The following is a 26,141-nucleotide window of genomic DNA, read 5'->3' on the forward strand; positions in this document are numbered from 1 at the left end:
GCTCTATTGAGCGCTCCGACGCCTCTGACTCTTACAAGTTTGCACTCGAGTTAGAAGTTTGCCCTCTTGTTACATGAAAAATGCACTCGTTTTCAGCCAATCAGACGTGCGAGATTTTTCATTTTTATGATTAGCATAGGTAACAATATGATTTCAAGTGCAATTTGTTGTTAAGAAGCACGAGTAAATTCTTCAAAGACAACAAAATTGCACAAGCCCGAGTCCTGAATTATTACGATTCTTACCATGATAGCTCCTTAGGAAATAGGTTGGACTAAGGTGCGCGCTACATAATAACATGACTTAAAAGTAGTACTGAAAACAATAAATCGACTTCTTTTACAGTGTGCAATATAAGTAAATTTTTGGAAGTTTTCAGAATGGACTCTTCATGAACTGACTGCAAATTTATTCCTTGGAACTAATTCGTGCAAATACAATAAACACAAACGAATTCCTCTCTTCACTAACTTATTAAAGTTAAATTATTTTCTTTTGTGTTTTCTGGTTGGCAGTTGTGATAAAAATTTGAAATCATCATCTACCTTAGCCTAGCGAGTTCTACTTGACCATTTTTTGCGCATTGAAAGTACGATTTGGCGGCCAAAAAGTGGCCCTGTTGTGTATTCATTTAGAGGGGGCAATAACTCTTTAATAGCTTTCTATATTCTGTTTTTATTTATCGATCAACTTACTCATAAGCTGGTACAATTATGTAACCTGATAAGAAGTACTTTCACATCATTCAGTAAACCAACAGTGACATTACTAACATTGGTAAAAGTACTTTTACTATGTTCTCGATACACTACATCCTCCCTAGGCAATGTTCAAAGGGGACCATGCCTGAGATAAGGAATAATAATCAATACAATCACAAGCTAGGAAATCAGACTAAGGTTTATTCAATATTAAGCGAAATTGTCACAATCCCTCCTTTAGGGTTCTTAGGTTTTGAAAGCATCACAATATGCCTACTGGGCGCATGTTTGAGAAACTTCGCATAGCGTATCAATTGACTAAACTAAAAGTGTCTCTCGCTTTGGTCTCAGTGATTACGTGCTAAAACGCAGCGAAATTTGAATCTAATTCTTTTGGCTTCATCTTGGCAAAAGATATTAAGTGTCATTGTCTGAGAAAGTGTTCCAGGGGCCAAAACTTGTGGTCAACCGATTTGGCTGAAACTTGGCACAGAAGTTGGTTGCCATGAGATATTTCAAAAGCCAATCTGGCTCACTTCTCTGACTGTAAGTTTTAGAGTTTCAGAGGGGGTCTCATTTTTTGCTCTTTGAGCACAAAAAATCCATCCTTTCAGGGGTCATTTTGAAAGTGCCATAAAACCCAACTGGTAAATTGTGCTGCCAAATGAATTTGACTATGAATATTTCTATAATAGAGCTTTCATTTCATGCATGTAACTTTGCCTTCAAGGTATTGGACAGAGAGGAGCCCTAGAGTTTGGCCAAAATTAATGTCAAAATTACAACCCAAAATTGCCATTTTTCAAAAAATCAGTGTATCTACCTGCCTTCTTGCATAACATCCGTACCTATACCATTATTTACTTTATTGACCCAATTATCAAAATTACTTGAGAAAAATTTGGCTTATCACGGTTTGTTGAATTTTTGCCACAAACACTCCATGCCCCTCTAAGGCCCTGCAAAATGGAACCTTGAGCATAGTTAATGCCATAAACAAACCAAACTGTTGACATGAAGCCCTGATTCTGTATTTGGTAAGTGAAAATGAATTGTTAAAGCCAAACCAGTTTGATTGTTCAGAATTACCCCGACTCTTACCGTACAATTGCTCTTAAAAGGCCTTTCATTGGGCAAAAAAAGGGTGACTTTTTTCTTTGAAAACCTAGTACAGCCAACTTTGTCACAGCGAACTGGCTTTTCGTAAGCGATCACCCGGTATGATCACGTACGACTGTAAGAAAACCATTGCTCAAATATCACAAAAGTTCAGTTTCAAAAAGCGCTGACCAAGTGTGCTCGCAGATTATAACAGTTGACTAGCAAAAAAGGCTGTAATACGATCCATAGGTAAAACTCATTCCCGTAGATGACCACCTCTCAGCATAAGCGACCACTTTGTCCTGCATCAAGGGTGGTCGCTTACGAGAGTGTTGACTGTACCAGTCATAGAGCACAAATGACAATGTTCTTACCTTCATATAAAAATACTTGAGTTTTTCTCTGACTTATATTTTTCAGGTCATATTTCCATGTATTGCCGCAAGCATGGAAAGTCCCCATAATTTTCCAAGCCATATTTTAAAAGATAAAGTAAGCTTACAAAACGATCGTTAACCGATAATCTTTGTCTGACGTTTTTTATAGCCTAAATAGCTCTTGCAACAGTAATGAATCGTGACCAAACGTAGATACAGTGTACATATATACGAACCGCAATGATCAGCATCTAGGTGACCCACGATCTATCAGATTTCCCAAATACTTTAGCGTTCAGTAAGTGAAACCACAGAAGGGATCCACAGTTAGGAGAGCGGGATGATAAACTTTTTTCGTGTTGATGTTGATATGAAGCACCCCCATACAAAGTCATGAAACGCCTCGCGATGTGATTGTTATTGTATCATCTTGGACGCGAGAGTGCGATGAATGGACCAAGTCGACGAGTCGCACAACCTTAACTGACTCATTGATTTTTAAGTAAGGCGGGTTTTAAGTCGAAGAATCTAAAAAAATTGTTTACTTGCGACAATCACAGGAATTTGCTAATTGTATAAGAGGTTCGTAATACGATGCTTTACGATTAGCACGACCAGAAATTTCCACGTCAAAATACTCGCAGAATGACTGAAGCTGACTGAGTTTTTGCTTTTCCAGAACCTTGGCTAATCTATCCGCGGCAGAGAGATCACAAAAATTGAAATCATCATATACAAGAGGGTGCTTGAGGCCAATCTCTTGTTCAGCCACCCCGACTAGTTGCTCCATGTAATCCTCCTTCTCCAGCGCTTCGTCTTCACCCTCCTCTTCGCTAACTGGAAGTCCCTTCTGCTGCGAAGCCAAACGAGAAAAGTATCCTTTGACAGTCTGTTCTTCAACCCACTCTGAAACTGGGAAAGTTTCCTTTATTTGCTCCACCACGTCTGCTGGCATAGCTTTTTGGTGAAGATCCTTAGCTCCCTTGTTGAATAAATTTGTTAAAAATTCTTTGACACCCGAAGATATTCTCACCGCCGCTTTCGTCTTCTTTAAGGCCATCCTTTGCTCAGTCTTAAGTTCGCCACAGGAACATAATCTGTCCTGCCAATTTTCTGGCCCGCACCTTTTACTGATGTCGTTACAGCTGCCCACTGCCTACGTACGTTGTCGTATATGGACTCCTTCTCTGGAGTCATAATATGATGACCTGTGTCCATGTGCTCATCCGCCTCTTCGATTGTCTTGAAGGTGGCAATACAAGCAGGTTCAAGGCAGCTAAAAGTATTGACAGACTCAGTAACATCGTGTTTTCCCTTTGCCTGGTATTTCTTTTGTGTAACACGCGGTATCTTTTTCGTCCACTCCCCAATCCTTTCGAGCCCAGAAACATCTTGTTCATGCCAAGACCCCTTTATATCCACGCCCTCTCCAACATTGTAAGCTTGCAAGACGCGCATGCTTTTAGAAGTCAGAGAGAAATTATTGTATTTCGTTATTCCCGGAATCTTGTTATTAGCAGCGCCTGTTGACATCGCTGATTGGTCAATCTTGCATTCCGCAATGCTCGTTCCTGCAATTCCTTGTGGGGACTCCAAGCCTTTCTTTATGTCTTCCGCACTTTCCACGTTGTGATTTTCAGCAACATAATGTCGAAGGCGCTGTTTGCAAGGGGCGATCTTTCTGTCACATAAGTCCTTACCCGACTGAGGGTCAGAGAAATCATAGCGGATTACTTCGATGCCTGACCTTCTGCTAGTGGAATTGATGGTTGACAAAAGCGCACTACAGTGGTAGCATCCAGCATTATCACTTCTTAGGATCGCTCTGCATACTGATTGATGCGATTCTTTGACACAGACAAGGACCTCTTCAAGTATACAAGAAACGAAAAACCAGTCCTGTTTGCAGCTGTCAATGGCAACCACATATGTGTGGATTGTGTGTTCACTTGCGGATACTACTGGACAGTCAGGATGGTTTGATTTGTGAACAACAGCAGAAAAGTGCCAACTAATTCCTCGCTTGGCGAACCATTGGGACTGCGTTTCTCTGAAACGCATGGGAAGTAATTTCATGGCCCAGTCATTAATGACCATGATGGTCTGGTCATCTAACCTATTGAGTGTGTCTTGTCTCGCTTGATCTTGTTGAAAAGTCCTCAATAAATGAGCTTTCCAAGCATCGATGCTGGAAACGGCGTGATCTAAGTCCCACCTTGCTCTCTCCTTTTGCTTCTCACTCAAGTCCAGATCTCCATTTCTGAGAGTATCTTCGATAGCTTCCAGAACATCAACAATACCCTTGCATTCGGGACACGCCTGGTTGTGATCGTGGCAACATTCACCTGAAAATCTCTCTTCGAATGGATCCGATAGTGCAAACACAGTACAGTGATCAGCACAAGCCTCTTCCGGTCCTAGATGACTCTTGTATACGCTTTTGAGATAATTCTTTCCAGCGCTTAAAGATCGAAGTGTGTCTCGGGTCCATGTTGCACCCGCACCGTGTTGACCTAGATTCTCAACGAGTGAGGCTATCGTCTCGAATGCTTCTTCACCAGTCGTAGACGTGTTGTCCAACCCTTGCAAGGACTTTTGCTTTGATGCACTACAAACTTCTAGCAGACGGAAACAGGTACGCTCCTTGAGCGGCTCCACATCATGTTCACGACACTCTTCATGGTAAAGGTAGATGATTTTCGACGCAGTCATTGTACGAACCACTGAAGGGATGGGGATTCTCTCACCTGAAGAAAGTTTCAATGTTTTTGTTCCAAAGGCCACATCTTGGAGGAATGTGGATCTCGAAAAGAACTCAATAAAATACCTAACTTTCTCCATGTTCAACCTGCATCGGAAAATCTCGTTCCTTGTCTTTGGTTCTCCGCGTCCTTGTTCTAACGTGTGCTTTCTAGCATTCTTTACTTGGCGTGATTCCTGGGAGAAGCTGTTGGAGTTCCGACTGAGAGAACCTGTCACTTATGAGTGATAATATCTGAGTTTTTGTTAACCGATTTGAACATTCATTGTAAGCCAGCAAAATTGCTTCGAGTCCCACATCGATTGTGATGTTGTTAATTTTGTCCTCAACAGAACGGCGACGTTTGACCACTCCTTCCCAAAGTTGCTCCTGCTGTGAAGGAGCAATGGTGTTTAGTACGTAAGAAACCACTTCGTCGGCTCTTATTATGAATTCTTCCTTCGACGCCCCAGACAGTGCTTCCCACTTGCAGTCAACATAGTGGGGTAATGAGGTGAAGTTACCATCAGTTATGACAGCCATCGCATTGTTTAGTGTCTCAAGGTTTCTTCTCTCCCGTTCGCCTTCTGGTAAGTACATGCTTACTTGTTCTTCCTGCGAAGAGCTGCTAGGGACAGAAAAAGCTGATCCAACGGATAAACGATAGTGTGTCGAAACGCGTGGTGGACGTAATTGCCTAGGTAAAGACTTTGGTGTTGAAGCGAATGCAGCTAGTTTCGTCACTTGCTCTTCATGTCTCTCAATAGCTGGGGTGGCTGGAGCATCAACAATTAGTGTTCGGCATGAGCTGCAAATGGCTGAAATGGTACAAGGAAAAGGATGATCAGAACACACGGAATGAAGCAAATGATACCTGTTCAAGCAAATAGTCCTTCAGTTCGCTTTAATGAAAACCTTCTAGTGCGCTTACAAATTATGATCGGTTTTCGGGCTTGAAAACAATTTAAAAAAGTAACTTTATTTTCTCGGTGAAAGAGCTGGTTGTTCATAAAAAATAGTGTTTTAGTATATGCGTTAATTGGGGTAGCGAATGCAAGGTACATCCGCCTGTCGTTAAGTTTTGATTACTAGTCGTATAAGAATGGCAATAAAAGCTAGTTAATATGTCATTAGAATGATCTTCCTTACCAGTTAGAGTTTTTTTCTTAAAAAAAAAAAAGGGGGAAAGTAAAAGAATTTTCTTGGAAGAACAGTGCCACCCCTGGGTATCATGGACAGAAATAAGAAAACATAGATACAGTATATATTTACCAGAGCCTATAGCAACGACAACGCCAGTGTTCCTGTAGATTCTCTCCGCCATGAATTTGCTCACACGCCTCTTGCGGGTGAATGCTTTAGACACTTTTTTTACACGCGATGGTGCTTTTTCTTCATGGCATGGATGACAACATTTATCCTACAGCACAATTCGCAAGTTAACAACATACCGTGTCTAACAAATGCAATTCAGGATTGAGGGGTGTAACGATTTCACTAGTATGTGTCCCCCTTCACCCACTACCCCCTCCCACATACACACACAGGTAGAGAGCTAGAAATCTACTATCTAGGGAAAAGCTTGAGTGAAGAAAGTGTTAGGTGAGTAATGCATTAGCATCACTAGGGAAGAGATGTTTCATTACGAGCCTGCAACTAAAAAAAACCAACAACAACCAAACGTAATTTGCGCGATAAAGAACAATCAGCTCTGCTCGGAAATGACAGTGTTGTAACCTGGGATTTTTATCTGTATTTCTATGAACTGAACCCTAAAAGGGCCTGCCTAAAAAGGTGGGTGTCCTGTGGTATGTTATAATGCCAGATAAGACTCACGCATCGATCAATCCTTTAAAAATCTCTTTTCATTACCTTTGCTTTATAAAGCGTAGTAAGTTGAAACCGATGTTTTGGGCACACGGTCATCCTTCCAACATCTACCTGGTCAATTGCTCTTCCGGAACGATTCAGGATCAGTTCCCATTCAAGGACACACGTGAACTCATTGCCTATGCATTAGCACGCAGTTTAATTAGTTTAGATCTTCCAAGCAAATCCCATAACACAAACTAATTCGGCAGATTTTGAGACAATATAAGGACTTCTTAACGTTGCGAAGCAGAGAGCCCATATACGGGAAAACATTCTCTACGTATACCATGGTGTCATTATCAAGTCGTAATACCGTCTCAAAATCACATGTAGTTTCTTTTTATCGTGATTCATCTATTTTTGTAGAAAAAAACGTTTAATCAATTAGTCGAGATTCAGAATACAACGATAAATCTGAGATAGGTTTTAAACTGGGTATAAGATTCCTAAAATTATACCGCCTCTATTTACATACTAAAATAACTAATTATAAGTAATTGAAAAATGTATCCGAATAATTTTTGTTACCAAGAAAGTTATCCGTGAAACAAGACATTTTCTCGCTCAAAATGTCAATTTCATCGAAAAGCTTCGATGCAGCATGTTTGCAAAGATTTTTCAAGTTCACTTATCTTAGACGAAACTGGCAAATATAGGAAACCGGTAGAGTTTCACGCTCGAATTGTGATTGCGTGATAAGCGTCTGCACAGGTAAAGCTGAATGTAAACAAACAGAGCGAGCAGACGAAAAACAGCCTTCAACTTCAAGTTATTCTTATCGTTGTTTTTGGTTATAGAGATTGCTGCAATAAAATAACTGCGCTCTTACCTTTCAAAGTTAGAATTTAAGTCAACCCCTTTGCCCTTCCTGTGAACAATTTGTTGAATGTTTTTTCTCTTCGCAAGAATCAAGTAAATTACCTCGGGAAATCTTCAATCAGTCATAAGAAAACAATTTGAGACGACAATATCGTAAAATATCGTGGTCTCTCTTCAATAGAAAAGAGTCCACTGGATCGCGATAAAAGCCATTTGCGCTCGTGTATGATCCCTAACAGATATTTTGAATCACCTGTACGTTTGGTATGACCAGGTCTTCCTCTTGTCCCGGACGCACCTGACCCCTTGTACTTTTGCTTCAACCATTCAGTCATATCATTCTCGCAGGATAATAAAGGAACCATTCCTGTTTCATGCGGAGCCCATGCGGTGGCACCGCACTGATCACTTACCCTTCCAAAGGAACAAAGTGCCATCGTGAAATTACCCTTGAATTTCTTACACCTGATAAAACATACCCGCGAAACGGAAGAAGAACGTGACCTCGGTCCAGTCCCACTCTCTCCTATGTCCAAAATGGCGGGCCAGTTGATTTTGCATCATCTCAATGCCCTGGCCTCGTTTGGTTATTGTATTTAGCAACACAAGGTTTTTGTTTCACCATCCAGCTCTCCTAACTGTGCGTTCCTTCTTGACGGATGGTTTCATTTACTCCGCTCTAGAGGACTCTGAAATAACGGGTCACATCGACACTGCTATAAACTGCAGCTCGCATATCTCTACGTATATATCTATGTATGCATGGTCATGCTCCTTTACTGGTGGGTATTTACAAGAAATGTTCAGGCTATTAACAGACTTAGATTATATGCTAACGAATGCTTTCGTTAAGCTAACTTTATCTTGTAATCATAATAAAAATCAGGCCTGACAAAATATAGAGACTTTCCATACTTGGAGCAACGGAGAAGAATTATGACTTGAAACTGAATATTAATCAATGAAAAATTCAAGCATCGTTTAGAAAGGTCGTTATATCGAGGTAAGGCCTTCATCATTTGTGGTATTTAATGGGTACTAGGTTTTCAAAGTACAAATTAACTCTTGTTTTGCGAAAATCAGGGTATTTTTTGTGCTAATCAAAGGCCTTTAAGAGCAATTGTAAGGTAAGAATCAGAGTATTTCTAAACAATTAAAGTGATTTGGCTTTAACAATTCATTTTCACTTACCAAATACAGAATCAGGGCTTCATGTCAACAATTTGGTTTGTTTATGGCATGAATTATGATCAAAGTTCCATTTTGCATGACCTTATAGAGGCATGGAGTGTTTGTGACAAAAATTCAACAAACCGTGATAAGCCAAATTTTTCTCAAGTGATTTTGATAATTGGGTCAATAAAGTAAATAATGGTATAGGTACGGATGTTATGCAAGAAGGCAGGTAGATACACTGATTTTTTGAAAAATGGCAATTTTGGGTTGTAATTTTGACATTAATTTTGGCCAAACTCTAGCCCCAGGCTCTTCTCTGTCCAATACCTTGAGGGCAAAGTTACATGCATGAAATGAAAGCTCTATTATGGTAATGTTCATAGTCAAATTCATTTGGCAGCACAATTTACCAGTTGGGTTTTATGGCACTTTCAAAATGACCCCTGAAAGGATGGATTTTTTGTGCTCAAAGAGCAAAAAATGAGACCCCCCCTGAAACTCTAAAACTTACAGTCAGAGAAGTGAGCCAGATTGGCTTTTGAAATATCTCATGGCAACCAACTTCTGTGCCAAGTTTCAGCCAAATCGGTTGACCACAAGTTTTGGCCCCTGGAACACTTTCTCAGACAATGACACTTAAATCGCCGATTTACAATGCGATTCGTGATAGTCTTTCAAACGCGCTTGATACAAATCGCATTTTGACCGACTTTCGCAGTCGAGTGCCAATATTAATGTATTTGAATCAAGCTCGATGTGCGGTAGCTTCGTGCAAAGCTCGCGATTGAACAAAAGCATACTAGGTGATTTTCCACTTATTTGATGCAGACTTGCTCCATAGAGCATAAGAAATTTAGGCAGCTTTATTTTCCACGATTTAGCTGCATTGATAGCTGCTCCAAAAGTTTTACTTTACGTATCGGTGAAATCTCACTGATTTTCCGTTGCCTCTTGCACAGTATTGAGACACACAAACGTGTTCTATTCCACAGCATTTAAGGAAGGCTTTAAACCCTCCGCTGAAAAACTGTTTTCCGTTGTCAGAAACCATTTCCTCTGGGAAGCCAAATCTATTGAATATTAAATCTGTAAACGCTATGATGACTTCACGTGAAGTGACCTCTTGTGAAATGTGTGCTTCTGGATAGGACGAATAATTTTTTTTCATCGATTTTCCATCGATTGGACCAACGAGATCCACTGCACCTTTCACCCAAGGACCAAGAGGTAAAGGTGTTGGTTGAAGCGGCGTATACTTGTCAAGAGGCTGATTAACGACGCACCCTTGACAATTTTTCTCCATAGTTTCTGTTGCATCATCCATAACAGGCCAATAAAAACGAGTTCGAAGAGACTCTTTGGTCTTGACGATGGGTCTCGTGCGCTAATTTCAGACGACTGTGACACAACAATTCGGCTTCCTCGGAGAAAAATTTCGTCCAAATTAGACAATTCTTTTCATATTGCTTTTTTCGATGACCGTGGCACTTTCTACAGTAGTTTTAGGTTTGGATCGATAAACTCCTTGTGGATCTCCCACCTTTTTACAGTTGTTGCAAGTGGATTTTAGCGCACCATATTCGCCTTGGCGGTGTCCATCCGTGCCACCACATCTGCAACAGTCGAAGCGTTTCGGTCCACCAGAGGTATGCATGTGGTCAGTGGTGACTGGATTCTCTTTAGATCCCTACAGGCTATTTTTACGTTCTTCGCAAGATCAAGGTCTTCTTGCTGGAGAAGCATTTGGGCTAGGGTATGTAAGGAATATTTCTTAACGATTTGGTCCCTTATCATCTCTTCCTCTAGGTCGCCGAATTCGCAAGACTTTGCCAACTCTCTCAAACTCGCCAGATACGCGTCTAATATTCGTCTGCCTTTTGTGCTTGCGATCGGAGTTTGTAACATTCTGCCACTACGTTGCGTTTTGGAGCAAATATCCGTTCAGGGTGGTCTTTACTTTATCAAGGATCTCACACTATTCTTGTAGCTAGCATCATTTCGTGCTTCGGTCGTCTAACACATTCGTCCTCTCTTCTTGATTTCCCCTTTCTCCAACAAAGTTGGCGACGTGTCTTCACACTCTAAATCGGGCTGTAGTGTATTGAGAAGATAGTAAAGGTACCTGTAACAATGCTGGTAATGTCGCTGTAGGATTACTAAGTGATGTGAAAGTACTTATCTCATTAAATAACATGATTGTACCAGCTTATTAGTAAGTTGATCGAGGAATAACGAGTGTCTTCTCTAAATAAATACAAAACACATTTGCGACGAGGATGAGATTCGAACTACGGAACAGGTAGAAGAAACCGAACAGCCAGAGCCGGCCGAGGTAAAGAAACGGCAGAAGAAAACGAACAGCCAGGACTGGCAGAGTCCACGAGAGATGGAACAATTTATCACCTGCACCCGCACTGTTTAACATTGAGGCGTCATATTTAAAATCGAAATCTCTACAGTGAGTGGGGAAATTGATTTAGTGCTTTTGAAATCTAAGCCATTGCATTAGACTTGAAGAAAAAGGGAGACCACGTCCAGAGAGCGACAAAAGGGACCTTAAGATACCAGGACGAGAAGCTAGGACGGCAACGGCACTGGAAGAGTAAGACTGGGACGAGTCCCTTCCTGCCCGCCAAACAGAAAATACTTAAGCGGGTGGTATTGGGGACCTTAAGATCCGAGGACGACGGCTGTCATGACCTAGGGGGGGACTGAGAAGAGGTTGCCGTCGCAAGGCACGAAAAATCCTTGTGAGACCAAGTCGAAGGCGCGGGCGGCATTGTTTACATATTTTCGATTTTTATCATAAATTACTTCACTCATGGCTTCCTTTAGAGATATATCAGAGGACGAGTTCTTTCTTCTTTATGACGATAATTTGAATGAAACAAGAAAGTGCATTTTGGTTGGTTCTTTCTTGTGACCTATTGAAGGATAGACACATAAATCATGTCAACACTTACCTTTTTTAATCAAATAAAACAAATGCATTCCATGTTGCCATGGGTCTGTAGAAAATGTGCTAAGAATATCAGTGACACACTTGGCTGTGCCTCGTGTGCCACTTTACAGTTCTAATCAAATTTTTATGACATCTACAATCCATTACTAAACAGATGCACTAAAACACAGAATCTATAAGTTAAATTTACAATGGGAAGTAATTAGAAAGCAAACATCCAAAAATCCAGATTTCCCTTATGAAAGTTATGGCAAATTTGACCTTGATGATTGGATGACAGTGAGTGTTTTTCCGAATTTCGTTTTCGTAAGAATTACCTTCCCGTCCTTTCTAAGGCCCTACATCTTCCTAACTACTTTACATGTCAACAATTGAACAATTGAAGGGTTATGTATCGCACTTCGAAGGTTTGCTCAGCGATTCAACTCCATGACTAGGCCACCCAGTTCCAGCGCTAGGTATGATTTCCAGCCTTGTGGTGGAAACAATTTATCAGGAACACAATCACAGAATAACTCAGTGGAATTATGCACTCCTGAACCCAGGAGCACAAAATGTCCAGTTTCTGTAACATTTAGTCTTTAATCAAGTTTATTTGAATCAAAAAGTCTGAACATGAAGCTAATATGAAATGGAAAACCTAACAATAAAATAAAAGCAAGTGCACAAAAAAAATCAAGAAACATATGCCTGAAATTTCTGAAAACTACAATCATCTTACACAATACAAAATCAGGCCATGACTCAGTTTTGTTTTTCTAGAAATTTTATGATAACTTGAGACTGCTGCTGCTGCATTAGCGTGAACATGTTCTGAAAATTTTGCATTTGTTCTTGTTGCTGTTTATTTTGCTGTAGCATGACCTGCATCTAATCCTGATGTTGCTTTTTGAATTGCTCCTCCTTCTTACTTTTAGCCCCTAGTCGCTGCTTCTGTAGCTGCATTTCTTCCCTTTTCCATTTCTGTATGAGGTCGTTCTTATCTCGCAAATATGCCACCGTGTCATTAACACTTATTCGACGTTTTGTTCTTGCTGCTGTTACATTCTCTACCTCACCTTTCCGTTGTCTTTTCTGTGTCCCACCAAGGTTCTCTAGAGCTCTGTATCTCATTTCCGCTGCTTTGGCATCATTGACTTTCTTTTTGTCATTTTGCGCTGTTTCTTCAACCACAGCTTCTTTTTCTACTATCGCCTCAAGTACTTTTTCAACGTCTCTCAAATCTGTATCTATTCCAATTGCCTTTTCTTCATCTCGCATCTTTGCCCTAAATTTGTCGCTTAAAGCGTATATCGTTCTCTGATTGCTTCGTCACTCTGAACTGGGGATGTTGAAGGCCGTTCAGATTGTTCGCTATTTTAACCCAAATTTGGCCCCTTGCAATGCTTCCTTTCTTTGCTTTGAATGGTTTAAGAACGAGAATCTCCTGACAAAGAATATTGTCATGTTGTTCAGTTCACTCCATGTTGGCGCTAAAGATAAAAATAAAATGTTAACACTTATTTTCTTTTTGTTTGTGTTGCATGCTGCTTGTCTTTTTTTTTTTTTTAACTGCAAGCAGAACCCTTTTTTGTTCACCAAATATGCAAGGCACTTTCATAAACATAAATAATCGAGAGATTATCATTCACTGAGCGTAATTCGTTTTCACTCAAGACTCTCCCAGGTAAATACAAATATACCGGGCATTTCTATACTCTTTTTCCAAAGGATGCAGCTCTCTGGCCTAAAGAGAAGCGTCTCCATCGTTGACATCTAGGAGATTTTACTCTTCAAAGTCGCCGGCCTTAGTTCCGTCCCGGCTACTAAGACGGCTGTTACGACCACATACCTCTGGTCAAATGAGGGGAAGATAGCCAATGGTTACAGCTAAAGGAATGCTGATTAAGGGGCCTGTGCCCACCCAGAAAACGATTGTTCAACATTCTTTCGGCTTACATTCCGCAAGCGAAGAATGATGAGCTTCTTATTGTTGCTTATTTCAAGTGCTTGAAATGTACTCATACTCCTTGTCTTTCCACATAACTACCTATGCGCCCTTCTTATCATATAAAATATGAAAATCCTATCAATTATGGTTTCCATCATATTTTAGTAACAGAAATACATCATTTATTATAAAGATCAAGTTATTTCCTGAAGTGTCCGATATCCTGTCGCCTGAATAGTGCGAAACTTCTGGCGAATGTTCGTGGGTGGAAGCTGAGTAATGAATGATGAATGACGGGTTTAAGTTAATAGCTAATAATGAATAACTGGGTTTGGAAATCTCGGGATAATAAATAACGTAGTCATGCCAATGGTATAATAAATACCGCTTTCTTATTCGATTGTCTTGGTTATGTATTTTTCTGATATATCTTCAGAAGGCTTTTTTTTTTTTAAGTGAAATCAACAATGTGCAGAGTAAAACTTCGAGAGACGCAAAAAGTCTTCCGGCGAAACTTCCGGCCGGAAGTGTTTTGTGTTATAAGACAACTTCACAGCTTGACAGCTTCACAAGTTTTCTGTCAAATGTCCTTTTATGGTATCGTTTAACGTTTGATTGGCGTGGAAGTTGCTTGGGGGTTATCTTTGTCGAGGTTGTGTCTAATCGGTTTTCGCAGGGGTAATAATGAGTAGAAGCAAGAAAGAGAAAAAAAGAAGCCGCGATCAACGGAAAGGCAATTTTATATCTATTTTGGCTTGTTTCAAACATGTGCCGATTTCAAGTCTATTCGAATCTTTTTTTTATATATACTTTGGATATGGTGAACATCTTTCCCTTGGCAAACTTTTCTGGTCGCCTGAAAGACGGCGCCGATCAAGGTGGTCAACCAGCAGGTCAGTACCAAACAGATTTTGAGATCGATTTGTGATACGATGATGACGATAATGAATAGTGAATCAGAAACTTCGAATAAATTTCGGATCGTAAAATCTCACATCTATGGGTCGGCGCGTAGATGTTGACATTAATCGTGAATTTTCCTTACATTCAGGGGTCTTGTATTCAGGGGTTCTTAAAATCAGGGGTTTTACAATCAGGGGTTCTTACAATCAGAGGTTCTTATAATCAGGGGTTCTTACAATCAGGGGTTCTTACAATCAGGGGCTTTCACAATCAGGGGTTCTTACAATCAGGGGTTCTTACAATCAGGGGTTTGCATCAGTGTATCTTACATGACACATCTGTGCCCATTTATTGATATTGATCGTTGTTCCTTACATTCAGGGGTTCAAATGAACGTGTCTTACATGACAGGTCTGTAGGGTTCTTACAATCAGGGGTTCTTACGATCAGGGGTTCAAATGAACGTGTATTACATGACGATTCTGTGCCCAGATGTTGATATTGATCGTAAAATCTTACGATCAGGGGTCCGTATTGATCGTGAACTTTTAAATCTAGTGCTTATCGTGTGCTCAGATGTCGATATTGATCTTACAATGTCACATCCATGTCAAACCCGTGTCCTGTGTGACGATAGGTTTTCGCGCCCAAACTGGGAAACTGAATCTTCGCGGACGGCACAATAACAACTGGGGGAAATAACTCGGTAGAGAACACTTGGCTTTCGAGAACGGAAACTCGTCACGATTTCCTGGCACACGGAGATCTACTTCGAGCGAGCTTATACGGACGTCAAGGATAAGACAATCTTTGGTTCCACAGTACTTTTATTCTAGGTCAGGCCAACAAGTGACATGACCTCTAGCATACTCTAGTTTGTAATCATCAAACCTGTACAAGGTACTTGCTTAAGAACTAACTGGTGTGAAGTGTTATTGTTAACCGAATCGCAATATTTGAATAAGGACACAAAGGAGCGGAAAAAAGTCTCTTTGAAGTTAAACGAAAACTACTTTAATATTCCATCTGTTTCTACGACGGAAAGAATCTCAAAATTAAAAAGACGGATGCAACAAACTCAAGGCCATTAACGTAGGAAACTTAGGTGCGAATTTACAGCTCTGATATAGAAAATAATACCTATCTTAATTGCAGCAGCGCAGCTTGGGAAATAAAAACGGAAAAGCAATTAAAAGTTCCTGCTTATCTATGCAAGGTTGGTGTGGAAACTATCATATGAAAAGAAATTAAAGTTACGAGTATAAACTCAGCTGCAAACTACCATGAAAACCAATGTTTCCAGAAAGACCATTAACACTTATATTTACCTAAAAAAACCATGTAATAAATAACAAAAGTGCCGAAAAATCTATTTTAAAGGCCACTGTGGTTTTTTTATACATTTTATTCAACTACTGAAAAGAAAAACCCGAATAACCGAATATTTCAAATGCGAACGTATATGAATACATATTGAAGACGTTTGCCCAAAAACCCACGAAAACCCTAAATATAATATTTTGTGATATATCAACAATTCACTTTTTCTAGTCATAACTTCTACAATAATAACAAAAATTTGAATAACAACAATTTGAATAGAACAACTCGTTCATCATTCTTCACCGCTCAACCGGTTGAGTAAAAGAACGAACAGAACACAGAAACTAGGTCGAAACTGGTAAAATAAATTTAAAATTTGTCCAAAACTAAAATACATAATTTTCCCCCTAACACCTCATGTTTATATCGATCGTAAAATCTTACATCTAGGGGTCTGCGCACAGATGTCGATATCGATCGTGAATGCTTACGTTACATCAAGGGGTCTTAGATTCGTATCTTACATCTAGGGGTTTTTAATTGTACCTCTGAATAGTCGCTATGTAACAATGACGAGTTATATAAGGGGGTGTTTTGTTAAAATTGTACGGTAGTTTTATATAAGGGTCTGTTCCCAGCTACTGATATTGATCCGGGAAATCTTACTTTTTGAACTGAAGTTTTTGACATTCATCATCTCATTGGTCATCACATTTTTTTTTTTAGATCACATAGAGGGATGTAATTTCAACACAGTAGCACCCTCTAAACTTGACGAATTAAAGATTCTAAAGTTGCACTTTAAATCGCAACTCTAGATTTCTTTAATCCTCAACAATCTCTGCCACCAACATCTCTAATTTCATTGTTACCGATGTCATGTTTTGAGGCATTTTATTTGCAAGCCTCACCATTTTGCCTTCTTGTACTTTTACCAGAGGCAATGTATATATTGTTACCTTGTGATCAGCTGTCTCCAAGGTGCAACTGTTGATAAAACAAGGGAAAATCAGTGGTTACGTGATGCACAATGAAACACATCTATGAAATACAGGGAAAAAAGTGATTTTGGTCTAGCATGACATAGTCTGTCAAATATTGCCTCAGATGGGGTAAAATGATGATATTTATTCCTAACAGGCCACCTTTGAGTTTGAACAAGTCAGGGCACAAATCCAAACACACACCCTTAACATGTGTCTATGGAGAAAAGTGCTCTTCTTACTTCTCTAAATTTTAATGATACATTTTTGGGAAAATTAGTGCTCATGCTCCTCACTGCAATAAGAGTTCATTTTTTTTTCTTCTACAATTTCATTCCATGAACAGTCTATCTTAACCAGTATCTATTTCAGTGAATTTTAATTCATTTGAAAAAATGGATCAGGAGAGAAAGAGACTTCATGTACTATCAAGTATAATTTTGCATTGCTGAACAATTATTGAAAAAGATACCCTTTTTGAGAGACCAATAATGAGATGAAGATTTAGATATATGAAAATTCACATATTTGCACTGCGGTGGAAAGATGAAATTAGAAGATCCTCGCAGCTAAGAACACTACTGAAACTAGTAGTTGTAAGTAGGACCTGAAAAAAATTTTGAGATGTTTGTGTAAATGTGGCACTGAACGTTAGGGCACCTCCCTCCTCTAAGTCTCCTTATAAATCTGATGTTCTTTATGGAGATAGCAACAATCTCAAGCTTTTTAATTCGTTGATAAACTCGACCTGCTTTTCATAACCCCAGTTCAATTTTTGGATGTGTTTGAATTTTCTTTCATTAATTTAGTCAGTCATATTCAATGCAGGTTCTAAGTAATATATATAATTAAATGACCTAAAATTATTTGGGGATAATAGCAAGAGACTGAAGGCCTTTTCTACTCCACACAAACAATTACACAAGCTTTAAGGCCCATATTTTTCCTAAGTGTCTTATGATCGTTTAGATAGAAGTCAATATGCTCTCATTGATGAAACTACTGTAGTCACTTGTTCAGAATGGTCAAATATTAAGTTCCCTCAGTCACGAGACTCTGGTATGTTCACTGAAACTTACCTCACAGAAAGGCATGCTGAATCAACACCTTGGGAGTATTGAAGGTAAGTGCACTCATTGGTGTCTACCAGAATACACCACTTTCTCTCCCACTTTTTAAATATTGAAGAGCACATTACTGCATTCGGCTTTGTTGTGGATAAAGTCCAAGTGAATGAAGTAACCATTCCATTACGTATAGGTTTGATGTTTTGTGGTACCTGAAAAAATTACATGAATACTTTTAAGAATAAACATAAAACCATCATGATTTATGTAGACAGATAATCGTGCCAAGAGAGTTTCATTTTATAGTTTGGTAGGGATATGTTGCCAGTTGCTTATATTTTTTATTTGATCGTTCACTACGACGGCATTTTTTTGCTCCGCTTTCCTTCTGATTTTGGCACGCGATCTTGTCCGAAATGTCTCCGAGATGTTTCGGAAGCTATATCGTGCAGTCTCACGAAGTGAGGCGTAAACACCTTGAGATTTTCTCCAGTTCGATGCGAATTTTGAAACCCATTACGTGCCACATATCACGACGAGACAAGTTTCGATTTAGTAAAAAACATTTCAACTTAAATTACGGCTCTTTGTGTTAACAGGAAAAAAAAAACGAAAAAAACCATATAGTAACCAAAACCCTGGCCCAAATTGCATATTTTGTCATCCACCTACCTGCTTTTCTGTCATCAGAGTCAGATGTTTAGTCTCGTTGCGCTCCATGTGGTGCTCTTTCTTCCTTTTCCTTACTGTCTTCCCGCAACCCTTTACGGGGCAGAAGGACACTCCTTCTCCACACTCAATTGAATGAGATGGTATCAAACACCTTTGAGAAGAAAAGGAACCCAGTCAAGCTTCATGTGTTTTGATTCTAATTGATACAGTTTATAACTACACCATGCTCGTTGATGGCTGAATTAAAATCTGTTGCATTGCTACTTAGCAACCAGGTTACTCGGAAGTATCAGATATGGTGTCATCATTAGTTGAATTGTGCACATATTTCAAGATGGTTTTTTAAAAGGATGAGTTGCTCTTTGGATCATCATAATCTTAAGTATACTCTGTCATGACGAAGGCTGAAATATTGTATCTACATATTTTTTCCTGAGGTAAATAAAACAATTATAGTAGTCAAAAGATAACCATTTTTAGTATCTGTCCTTCTGCTGCCACCGGAAAAAGGGAAAAATGAACAAAAACCATGTTGGCATCCCGTTACAAGTTTTGCGAAAATTCACGTATATTCCAAAAGCTTTATTTGAACCTACCTAATTATATTTTCTCCACATTTGAGCGGGCAAGGCACCACCGTGAAACTGCAAAATAAATCTTCGTGGTTTTGTTTATATCTTGTCTTGAATCTGATCCCACATTCACAGACAACGTCCATCATTAAACACGTGCTTCTATGTGTGTCCATTTCTTTCTGTTTGATGCTTTCCTGGCATTGTTGGCAACTAACCTCCAGTTCTGGACACCGTTCTAGGTGATCTTTTGCCTGATTCAGCGTTATTTCTGATTCGCACCACTTGCAGTGGCCATGGACCATCCCAAGCGCTACATTTGCCAGACGGTCTGGGCAGAACGTCGTTACAGGCTGACGGCAAATCTCACATCTGCTGGATTGCCCTTGGTCTCTGCTTCTAAGTATATTTACACAAAAGCCACAAAAGGAATGGCCACATGGTGTAGCCAGTTCGGCGTCTAGAATAGGATTTTGCTGTGAAAGAGAAGACGAAGAAAAAGTTAGAGAATAGCTACAGGCTAGCAAGCTATAATCCGAACACGGCGTGAACTGTGATATCCATTCGAGTTACAATTACGCCTTCAATTCAATAAAAAATTCAGCTAGTGGTAGTAACTTACCAAACATTACAAAGGTATTCAGCCGGAATCGAGTCGCTGAATTTGATGTGATCGAAAACTCTTTTCGAGGAAGAGTGGCTCATTTTTCTTCTTTTTTTTTTTTTTTTTTTTGCTTTTCCTTTACTTGTAGGCTCTTTAGCTTCTGTCAGGAGTGTGATGGAATAAACAGCCTACCTGCTGGAATATTAACATCCACAGGAAACAGGAAATAACTCCTCTGCAACAACCAATAGGCAAGTAACATAAGGATGATTAGCACTCCAGGACGGCTTGGGAAGAGCTTGAAACAATCCAGAAACTATCCAAAAAAAAACTCGTTCATGTTAAACGGAATTGTTTAACTGTCAAAAATTTGGGAGTACATTTTCTTTTTCTCAGAATGGTTAAGTTACATTGTAGTTATTTGTAATTACTTTGGTCATTGTCGATTTAATCAAGACAATAGTTACTACTTTTCAAATGTGATAAATATTGCGCTTCGTTGTTTGTAATTTTGCTGCCATTGAAATAAAAAAGATTTTCGTAAACTTAAGAAAACCGCCAACAGTATTTCAGTTGTGTGTGAGTGCTGTAACGGGAAAGGGGATATTGTTTAAATCTTTTGAAATCAATTGTCAGAAAAGAAATGAGTGGATGATGTTAACAATTAATTAAGGGAGTGTGAGACTTTTGTTTGAAGCACAACAGAGCTAACCCATCAGTTTTGCTAGAAACAAATGATTCCTTTCTTTTGACTTTCTACGGTGTTTAAAAGTAGTGATTATTAAGGCCACCGTTACATATCGACGAAAAGGACTTTCATTTCGCGTGAGACGCATCGTTGTTCGTAATTTTGTCGATACTGAAGTCAAAACTATCTGGAAACCGGCGATAGTGCTTCAGTTGTGTGTGGGTGGAGTAACGGGAAGGGGGTTTCTGTTCAAATAAGTTGTGAAATCCGATTATCAGAAAAGAAATGAACGGATGAAATAAACCCTTAATTAAGCGAGTGCGAGCCTTTTTTCAATTGTAGCATCATTGACCTAACCCATCCGTTTTGCTTTAAGAATTGGTTCATTAAGTTTTGTGCCACATTCGCAATAATTATAGCCTCTCGGTTATTTCTGTTCATTAAGTCACGTGATTCACTCCATTTCAACGGGTCATGTATAGGCAAACTTGTAATGGGCAAGAAAAAAAAAGAAAGCGACCGAGAATCAGAAAGTGTTGGTAAAGAAATTGTTCACAATCCAAAGATTGCTTAGCTTCGCAGGGCAATAGATGAGAAGCGAAATTGCCCCTTGCTGTGCTACAAATTTTTTAAATAGAGGGCTTTCTTCTCTTGAAGCGCATGTCTTAGGCAAGCCCATGGCAGATCTGAGAAACGAAATAACAAATAAAACACTCCAGTGAAGATTTAACACTGCGACATATTCGACGATATAACCTGCTTCTGATGTGTATCGTAGTGAAGGCTGCATAATTTATATAGTGATACGTAGGGACTATTTCTGAAACGGAAAACTCTTACTCCGTTGACGGAAGGCACTTGCCAATTTTAACAAGTAACATGCATGTTTTTAGCAACAATGAAATTATACAAGAGCGAAATAATTTTTTATTTATCTATTTATTTTTTTGCCTTTTTGAAGCCCTTTGGGAAGAGTAAAACAAACGAACATAATTTTCAAAAGGCGTGACTGGAATGTTCATTGAGTTACTTTTATTTATAGAGTTACTTTTATTTATAGGGGATAGTAGGTGGGCAATATTGCCAGCACATTTTGGAAAACGGCTTCCAAACCCGCGCCAATCTCGTCACATATGCTCGTCAAGGAAATCCTGGACGTCCCCTTGGTGGATTCCTTTAATTTTTCTCTCTTTACATGGTACTTAGCGCGCGCCCATGCCGACTTGACCTCTTGCGTGTGCACTCCAGTGACGGGATCAACGAAGTTGTTCTGACGGACAACTATTCTGTGCATGGTTACGTTTGGCACGTACAGATGAAGGTTTCTGTACGCAGCCCTGTCGTCGGTGTGTACCTCTGACCCAGGCAGGAGGACCCTTTGAAGAATATTGGACAATTTTCGGCGGTCTCTTCTTCTCACAACTTGGAAGTAGCCGCGACAAGAGCTGTGTTCCGTAGAGATCACGCCAAATACCCACACGCTCATTGATTGAGAGTCATTGTTAATCCTCGCCATGTCAGTAAAAGAAAAGTTCTCTGGTAAAAAGCAAATTTCTTAACTATGGACAGTGACCAATATCCAAATTTCAAAAACCGGTTACCAAGATTGAAAGAAGGCTAGGCGACGTTGTGGAAATACTTGCCGATGCCGAAAAAAGGGCATCAAAATAAAAACTAAGTGAGCAATAAGACCAATTCAGGGTGACAGAGTCTACTTCATTTTAGAAGTCATTACATAAAACAAAAACAACAGCTAAGTAAAAAAAAAAACAACAACAACAACAATGATAATAGAAATGACACCAACAAGGTTCAAGCTGCACCTCGTTGTTTAACTTAGGTTTGGGACGTTGAAGACGTCATTTTCATGATCACAATAAAGTTATAGATAATGAAAAACTCTGCCTTATTTGTTAACTCGCACTTTGTAATAACACTTGTCGCACCTTTTAATTAAAAAGCTTTGAATATGAAAGCAATCTTTACAGTAATGAACATTGAGTGGGTATGCTAATTTTTGGAGTGGGTGAGTTTAATTTTTAGGAGGTGGGGTTCGATTCCCCAACGTAGTTGGTGTCTGGTGACCCTCGCTGGTTTATGGTGAACCCAACCCTAAGGCATTGCGCTCCCAGCGATGGGTTGGATCAGACTGGTTGTTCAGCGGGCATTGCACCACCCTCACGGGAGCTTGGCCGTTTGCCTTTAACAAAAAAAATTTCTAAGCAGAAGCAAAAATAAGGCCTGAAAAAAAATTCATGCCAGTTAGTGATTTAAACGGTGTCCACCCTTTTTGCCGCCCACTCCAAAATCAACGAATCGTCTACAATGACCACAAACTGGTACATGCCTTAAAATTCCAATCAACTACGACTCCAAATGGTCTCATTTCCAACTTATATAGCCCGGTAGGTAAGTGGAAATATACTTTTATTCAAAAAGTAATCACAAAATTAAATGCAGTTTTATTTCCGGGGTTATCACAGTTTTAAACTGAAGGAAATACTCGCCTATTTTTTGTGTCATTCGCTGTATTTTTGAGTAGATTATGATATGTGCTCCTGCTATTTGTGAAACGACAACTGAAATGATAAAATTACAGATAAGAGTACCACAGATACTTTGGTATAGGATGAGGTTATTTTGATACGTTTTTGAGAGGAGTTAGAGAGGAGAACGGCGGGTCTACAAAAATAGGAGAAGGGCTTGACATAATCGTGCTGTTCTTGTTTTCTAATATTCTTCAGTTTTGTCTTTAGAGAGGGCAGGAGGCACGACAGCGGGATGCTTGCCAATTTCGGGGTGTAAGACGAGCTAACTAGGAACTCTTTCGACCTTGCTGGGCACCCTTTGTGCCCGTACGAAGATCCAGCGTTCTCACTGGGAGTCCATCTCCAAGCTCCCTTCAGAAATGTGGTTTTTACCCAGCAGATCGATTAGTTCAATGAGTGCCGTTCGTTCTTCAATAGAGTGGCTTTTTAGCGACATAATAAACGATTTTATGTTTCTTGATTTTCAGAAAAACTAAAAGATAGGTTTGAGCTCAGTGGGAAAAATGTAAATAATTTCTGCTTTGCTTGTATCTGCATGCACCTCATCCATGTTTTTTTATCTCGACACTCCAAATATTTATGATTGTTTCTCTCAAATTATCTGTTTCTAACACACTCTGTCTGTGAGGAATATTCCTTAATAATATCTTGTGAAATAAACGATGAACAAACATTTTTTTCCAATAGTCGCGCGATCCCACCTGAAATCGCTTCAAGTACGTATAAAAGCTTCCTGAATATAAACACATGATATAAAGAAAATGAGGGAAGAAGTACATGTACCCTGGGTGTTTCAAGGCTTCGATAAATATTTTTTAAATCCTTAACAACACAACAAAGTTTTAGATTAGTTGCTAGAGGAAGCAAACATTGTTCACTCAATTAATCATTAAAACAGTGTTTAACAAAATAACGTTGCACTCTATTTGTGTTCTGACATTTTCTGAAATAAGGTGGCCATATGCTGCGTGTGCTGCTTCTGAGATTCCACACACATGGTCTGCATCTGTTGCAGTTGTTGCTAAATCTGCTGTTGTTTTAGTTGTTGTTGTTGATTCTGTTGTTGTAATTGTCGCTGCAACATGGAAATCATCTGTTGTTGTTGCTTCTGTAGCTCAATTAAAAGCGACTGCTAATTTTTCTTAGCTTCAAGCTCTTCCCTTTTAAACTGAAACTCCATCTCACTATGCTCCTTTAAAAATTTCACCTCTCCGCTTTTTTTCTGGTGACTCATTTGGATCAGCTTTCCTCTTCTTGGAAGCACCATGGACATTTTCCGCATCTCTTCTGCTGTTTCTTTGTCCTTTTCCATTTTTTTTTTGCCTTATTTTGGTAATCAATCTGGAACTCTTGCTCAGCCGCTTCCTATTTTTAACTCGTGAATTGCGCGCATGCGCAAGAGCTAGTTGTAGATACGATGTGGGGAATGGCACTCGCTCGCTCGATTGGTCGATTCCTGTAAACTTTTTTTCGATTTTAGGCTTTTGAGTGCATTTGATAGTATTTGGCGAGCAATAAACAAACGAAATGGCGACCTTTGTTGCTAAGAATAGTGGTGGGGTGACAAAGAAGCCAATGATAATCTTAAAAGAGTTTTTTTTTTTCGTTTTAGTTTCAACAAGCGGCGCCAGCGACTGGCAGGCATGCAAGGTTCACAATGAAATAACAGAACAACCTTCGTTTTTCATAAAGTTGTAATTTACAATCTTGAACTTGAAAACAATCCGAAGATTCATTGAAAATATCCTCTACTGCGAAGCGCTCGGAGTTTACAGATGTTCAAAAGCTTTTTCTGCTACGGCGTGAGATTGAGGACAACATCGATCATTACGCTTCGTGTGTTTTTCCTGTGTGAAGCAACAAAAGATGCCGGCGACTAACGAAATTACAAGTTAACACGAAAATCAAATAACACCTAAACAAACAATTTTAGCTACCGATTTACAGTGAATTTTTAAAGAACAATTTTTTAAGTTTCAAGACAATTTGAAGATTCAAAATACATATTACGTACTAAAATGCGAAAGTTATACAACAAAAAATTGATAAATAGGCCTGAAATGAAATTCTATCTTGTTATTGATTGCACGTGACTAAAATCTATCCAGGCGGAGATCGAAAATGACGGTGGCAGTCTTGGCTTAGTTTTATCACTCAAAACTCGTTCCCGTTTGTCTCATTTGATAACGAGGGAATCGTTGATGTTTTCATTAAGACAGTATTGCCCTGATTCTCTAATATTTACAATGATAGACAGTAAATTTCACTTTTTATCCACATTTACTTCCAACCTTTTCTTTTGAACCAGAAACAGAAATGATATACGTTTAAAACACATGACATCATCCGCCCTTGTCAAATGCAATAGCATGATCATTTCATTTGTAATGCCTTCTTATCCCAACGTTACTTTGTTTCTTTGTTACATTAGCAAACACTGAGCTACTGCTCGTACTCTAGATATGACAATCAACCACAAAATTCCCTAAACCAGATAACATTAAACATAATCCAAAAAATCATGTGTCAATTCACGAGTTTGCTCACAGAGCACTTTGATTCTCTTATTTTCTCGAGGGCTCAACCAAGCTCCGAATCTTCGAGAGATATCCCAGTTCCGTTTTCAATTTCGCGCAGTCGCTTTTTTGCTTTTTTCTCGAGGATTCCGTGACGATCTCTAACAGCTCCCTGAGATACTGTAAATCCTGGATGTGTGTTCCGATTTTGCGCCATTTGGATCCATGCCGAACCACGCTCTTTGGAGCCAGTCTTGAATTTGAAGGGCTTACATAATAAAATTTCTCCCACCAACATGACATCTTTTTATTTTGTCCACTCCATCTACGAGTTAAACACACAGTATATTTGAAAAATAACCCGACGAATTCAAGCCTTTTACCATTACGTTTTCCTAGAAATAGACACATCCCTTATAGCGAAAAACTACAAACTATTCAGCTTATAACAGTCGTTCTGCCTTGGCATATCAAAGACAGAAATTGTTTCACATGTTACATGTGTAATGTTAAAGCGATCAATTGCCATCAATTGTATACCCATTCTTTTCGCCAGCTATTTTGATTCAAGTGTCGGAAAAAAAAT

At 39.3% G+C, this 26,141-nt stretch overlaps 2 protein-coding genes and 2 pseudogenes across 2 annotated transcripts; all 4 read right to left on the reverse strand.

Moving 5' to 3' along the window:
- Positions 1-2,225: 2,225 nt before the first annotated feature.
- Positions 2,226-4,589, reverse strand: LOC149044004 (uncharacterized). Its single transcript, XM_089209126.1, has one exon. It carries the CDS (start codon positions 4,274-4,276, stop codon positions 3,230-3,232), a length of 1,047 nt encoding a protein of 348 aa, XP_089065252.1. The 5' UTR covers positions 4,277-4,589; the 3' UTR covers positions 2,226-3,229.
- Positions 4,590-12,492: 7,903 nt separating this feature from the next.
- On the reverse strand, positions 12,493-13,213 carry LOC149044005 (uncharacterized; annotated as a pseudogene).
- A 3,515-nt stretch (positions 13,214-16,728) lies between these two features.
- On the reverse strand, positions 16,729-19,903 carry LOC149044006 (TNF receptor-associated factor 6-like). The gene is made up of 5 exons (XM_089210818.1): positions 19,821-19,903; positions 19,223-19,711; positions 18,627-18,777; positions 17,967-18,166; positions 16,729-16,891 (listed from the first exon to the last, which is right to left on the reverse strand). The coding sequence occupies exons 1-5, from the start codon at positions 19,901-19,903 to the stop codon at positions 16,729-16,731; spliced, it is 1,086 nt and encodes a 361-aa protein (XP_089066944.1).
- Positions 19,904-23,961: 4,058 nt separating this feature from the next.
- LOC149044007 (uncharacterized) lies at positions 23,962-25,880 on the reverse strand (annotated as a pseudogene).
- Positions 25,881-26,141: the final 261 nt, after the last annotated feature.

The sequence above is a fragment of the Pocillopora damicornis genome, chromosome 6 (genome assembly GCF_964200805.1).
Source record: "Pocillopora damicornis chromosome 6, jaPocDami1.2, whole genome shotgun sequence".
Classification (NCBI taxonomy): domain Eukaryota; kingdom Metazoa; phylum Cnidaria; class Anthozoa; order Scleractinia; family Pocilloporidae; genus Pocillopora; species Pocillopora damicornis.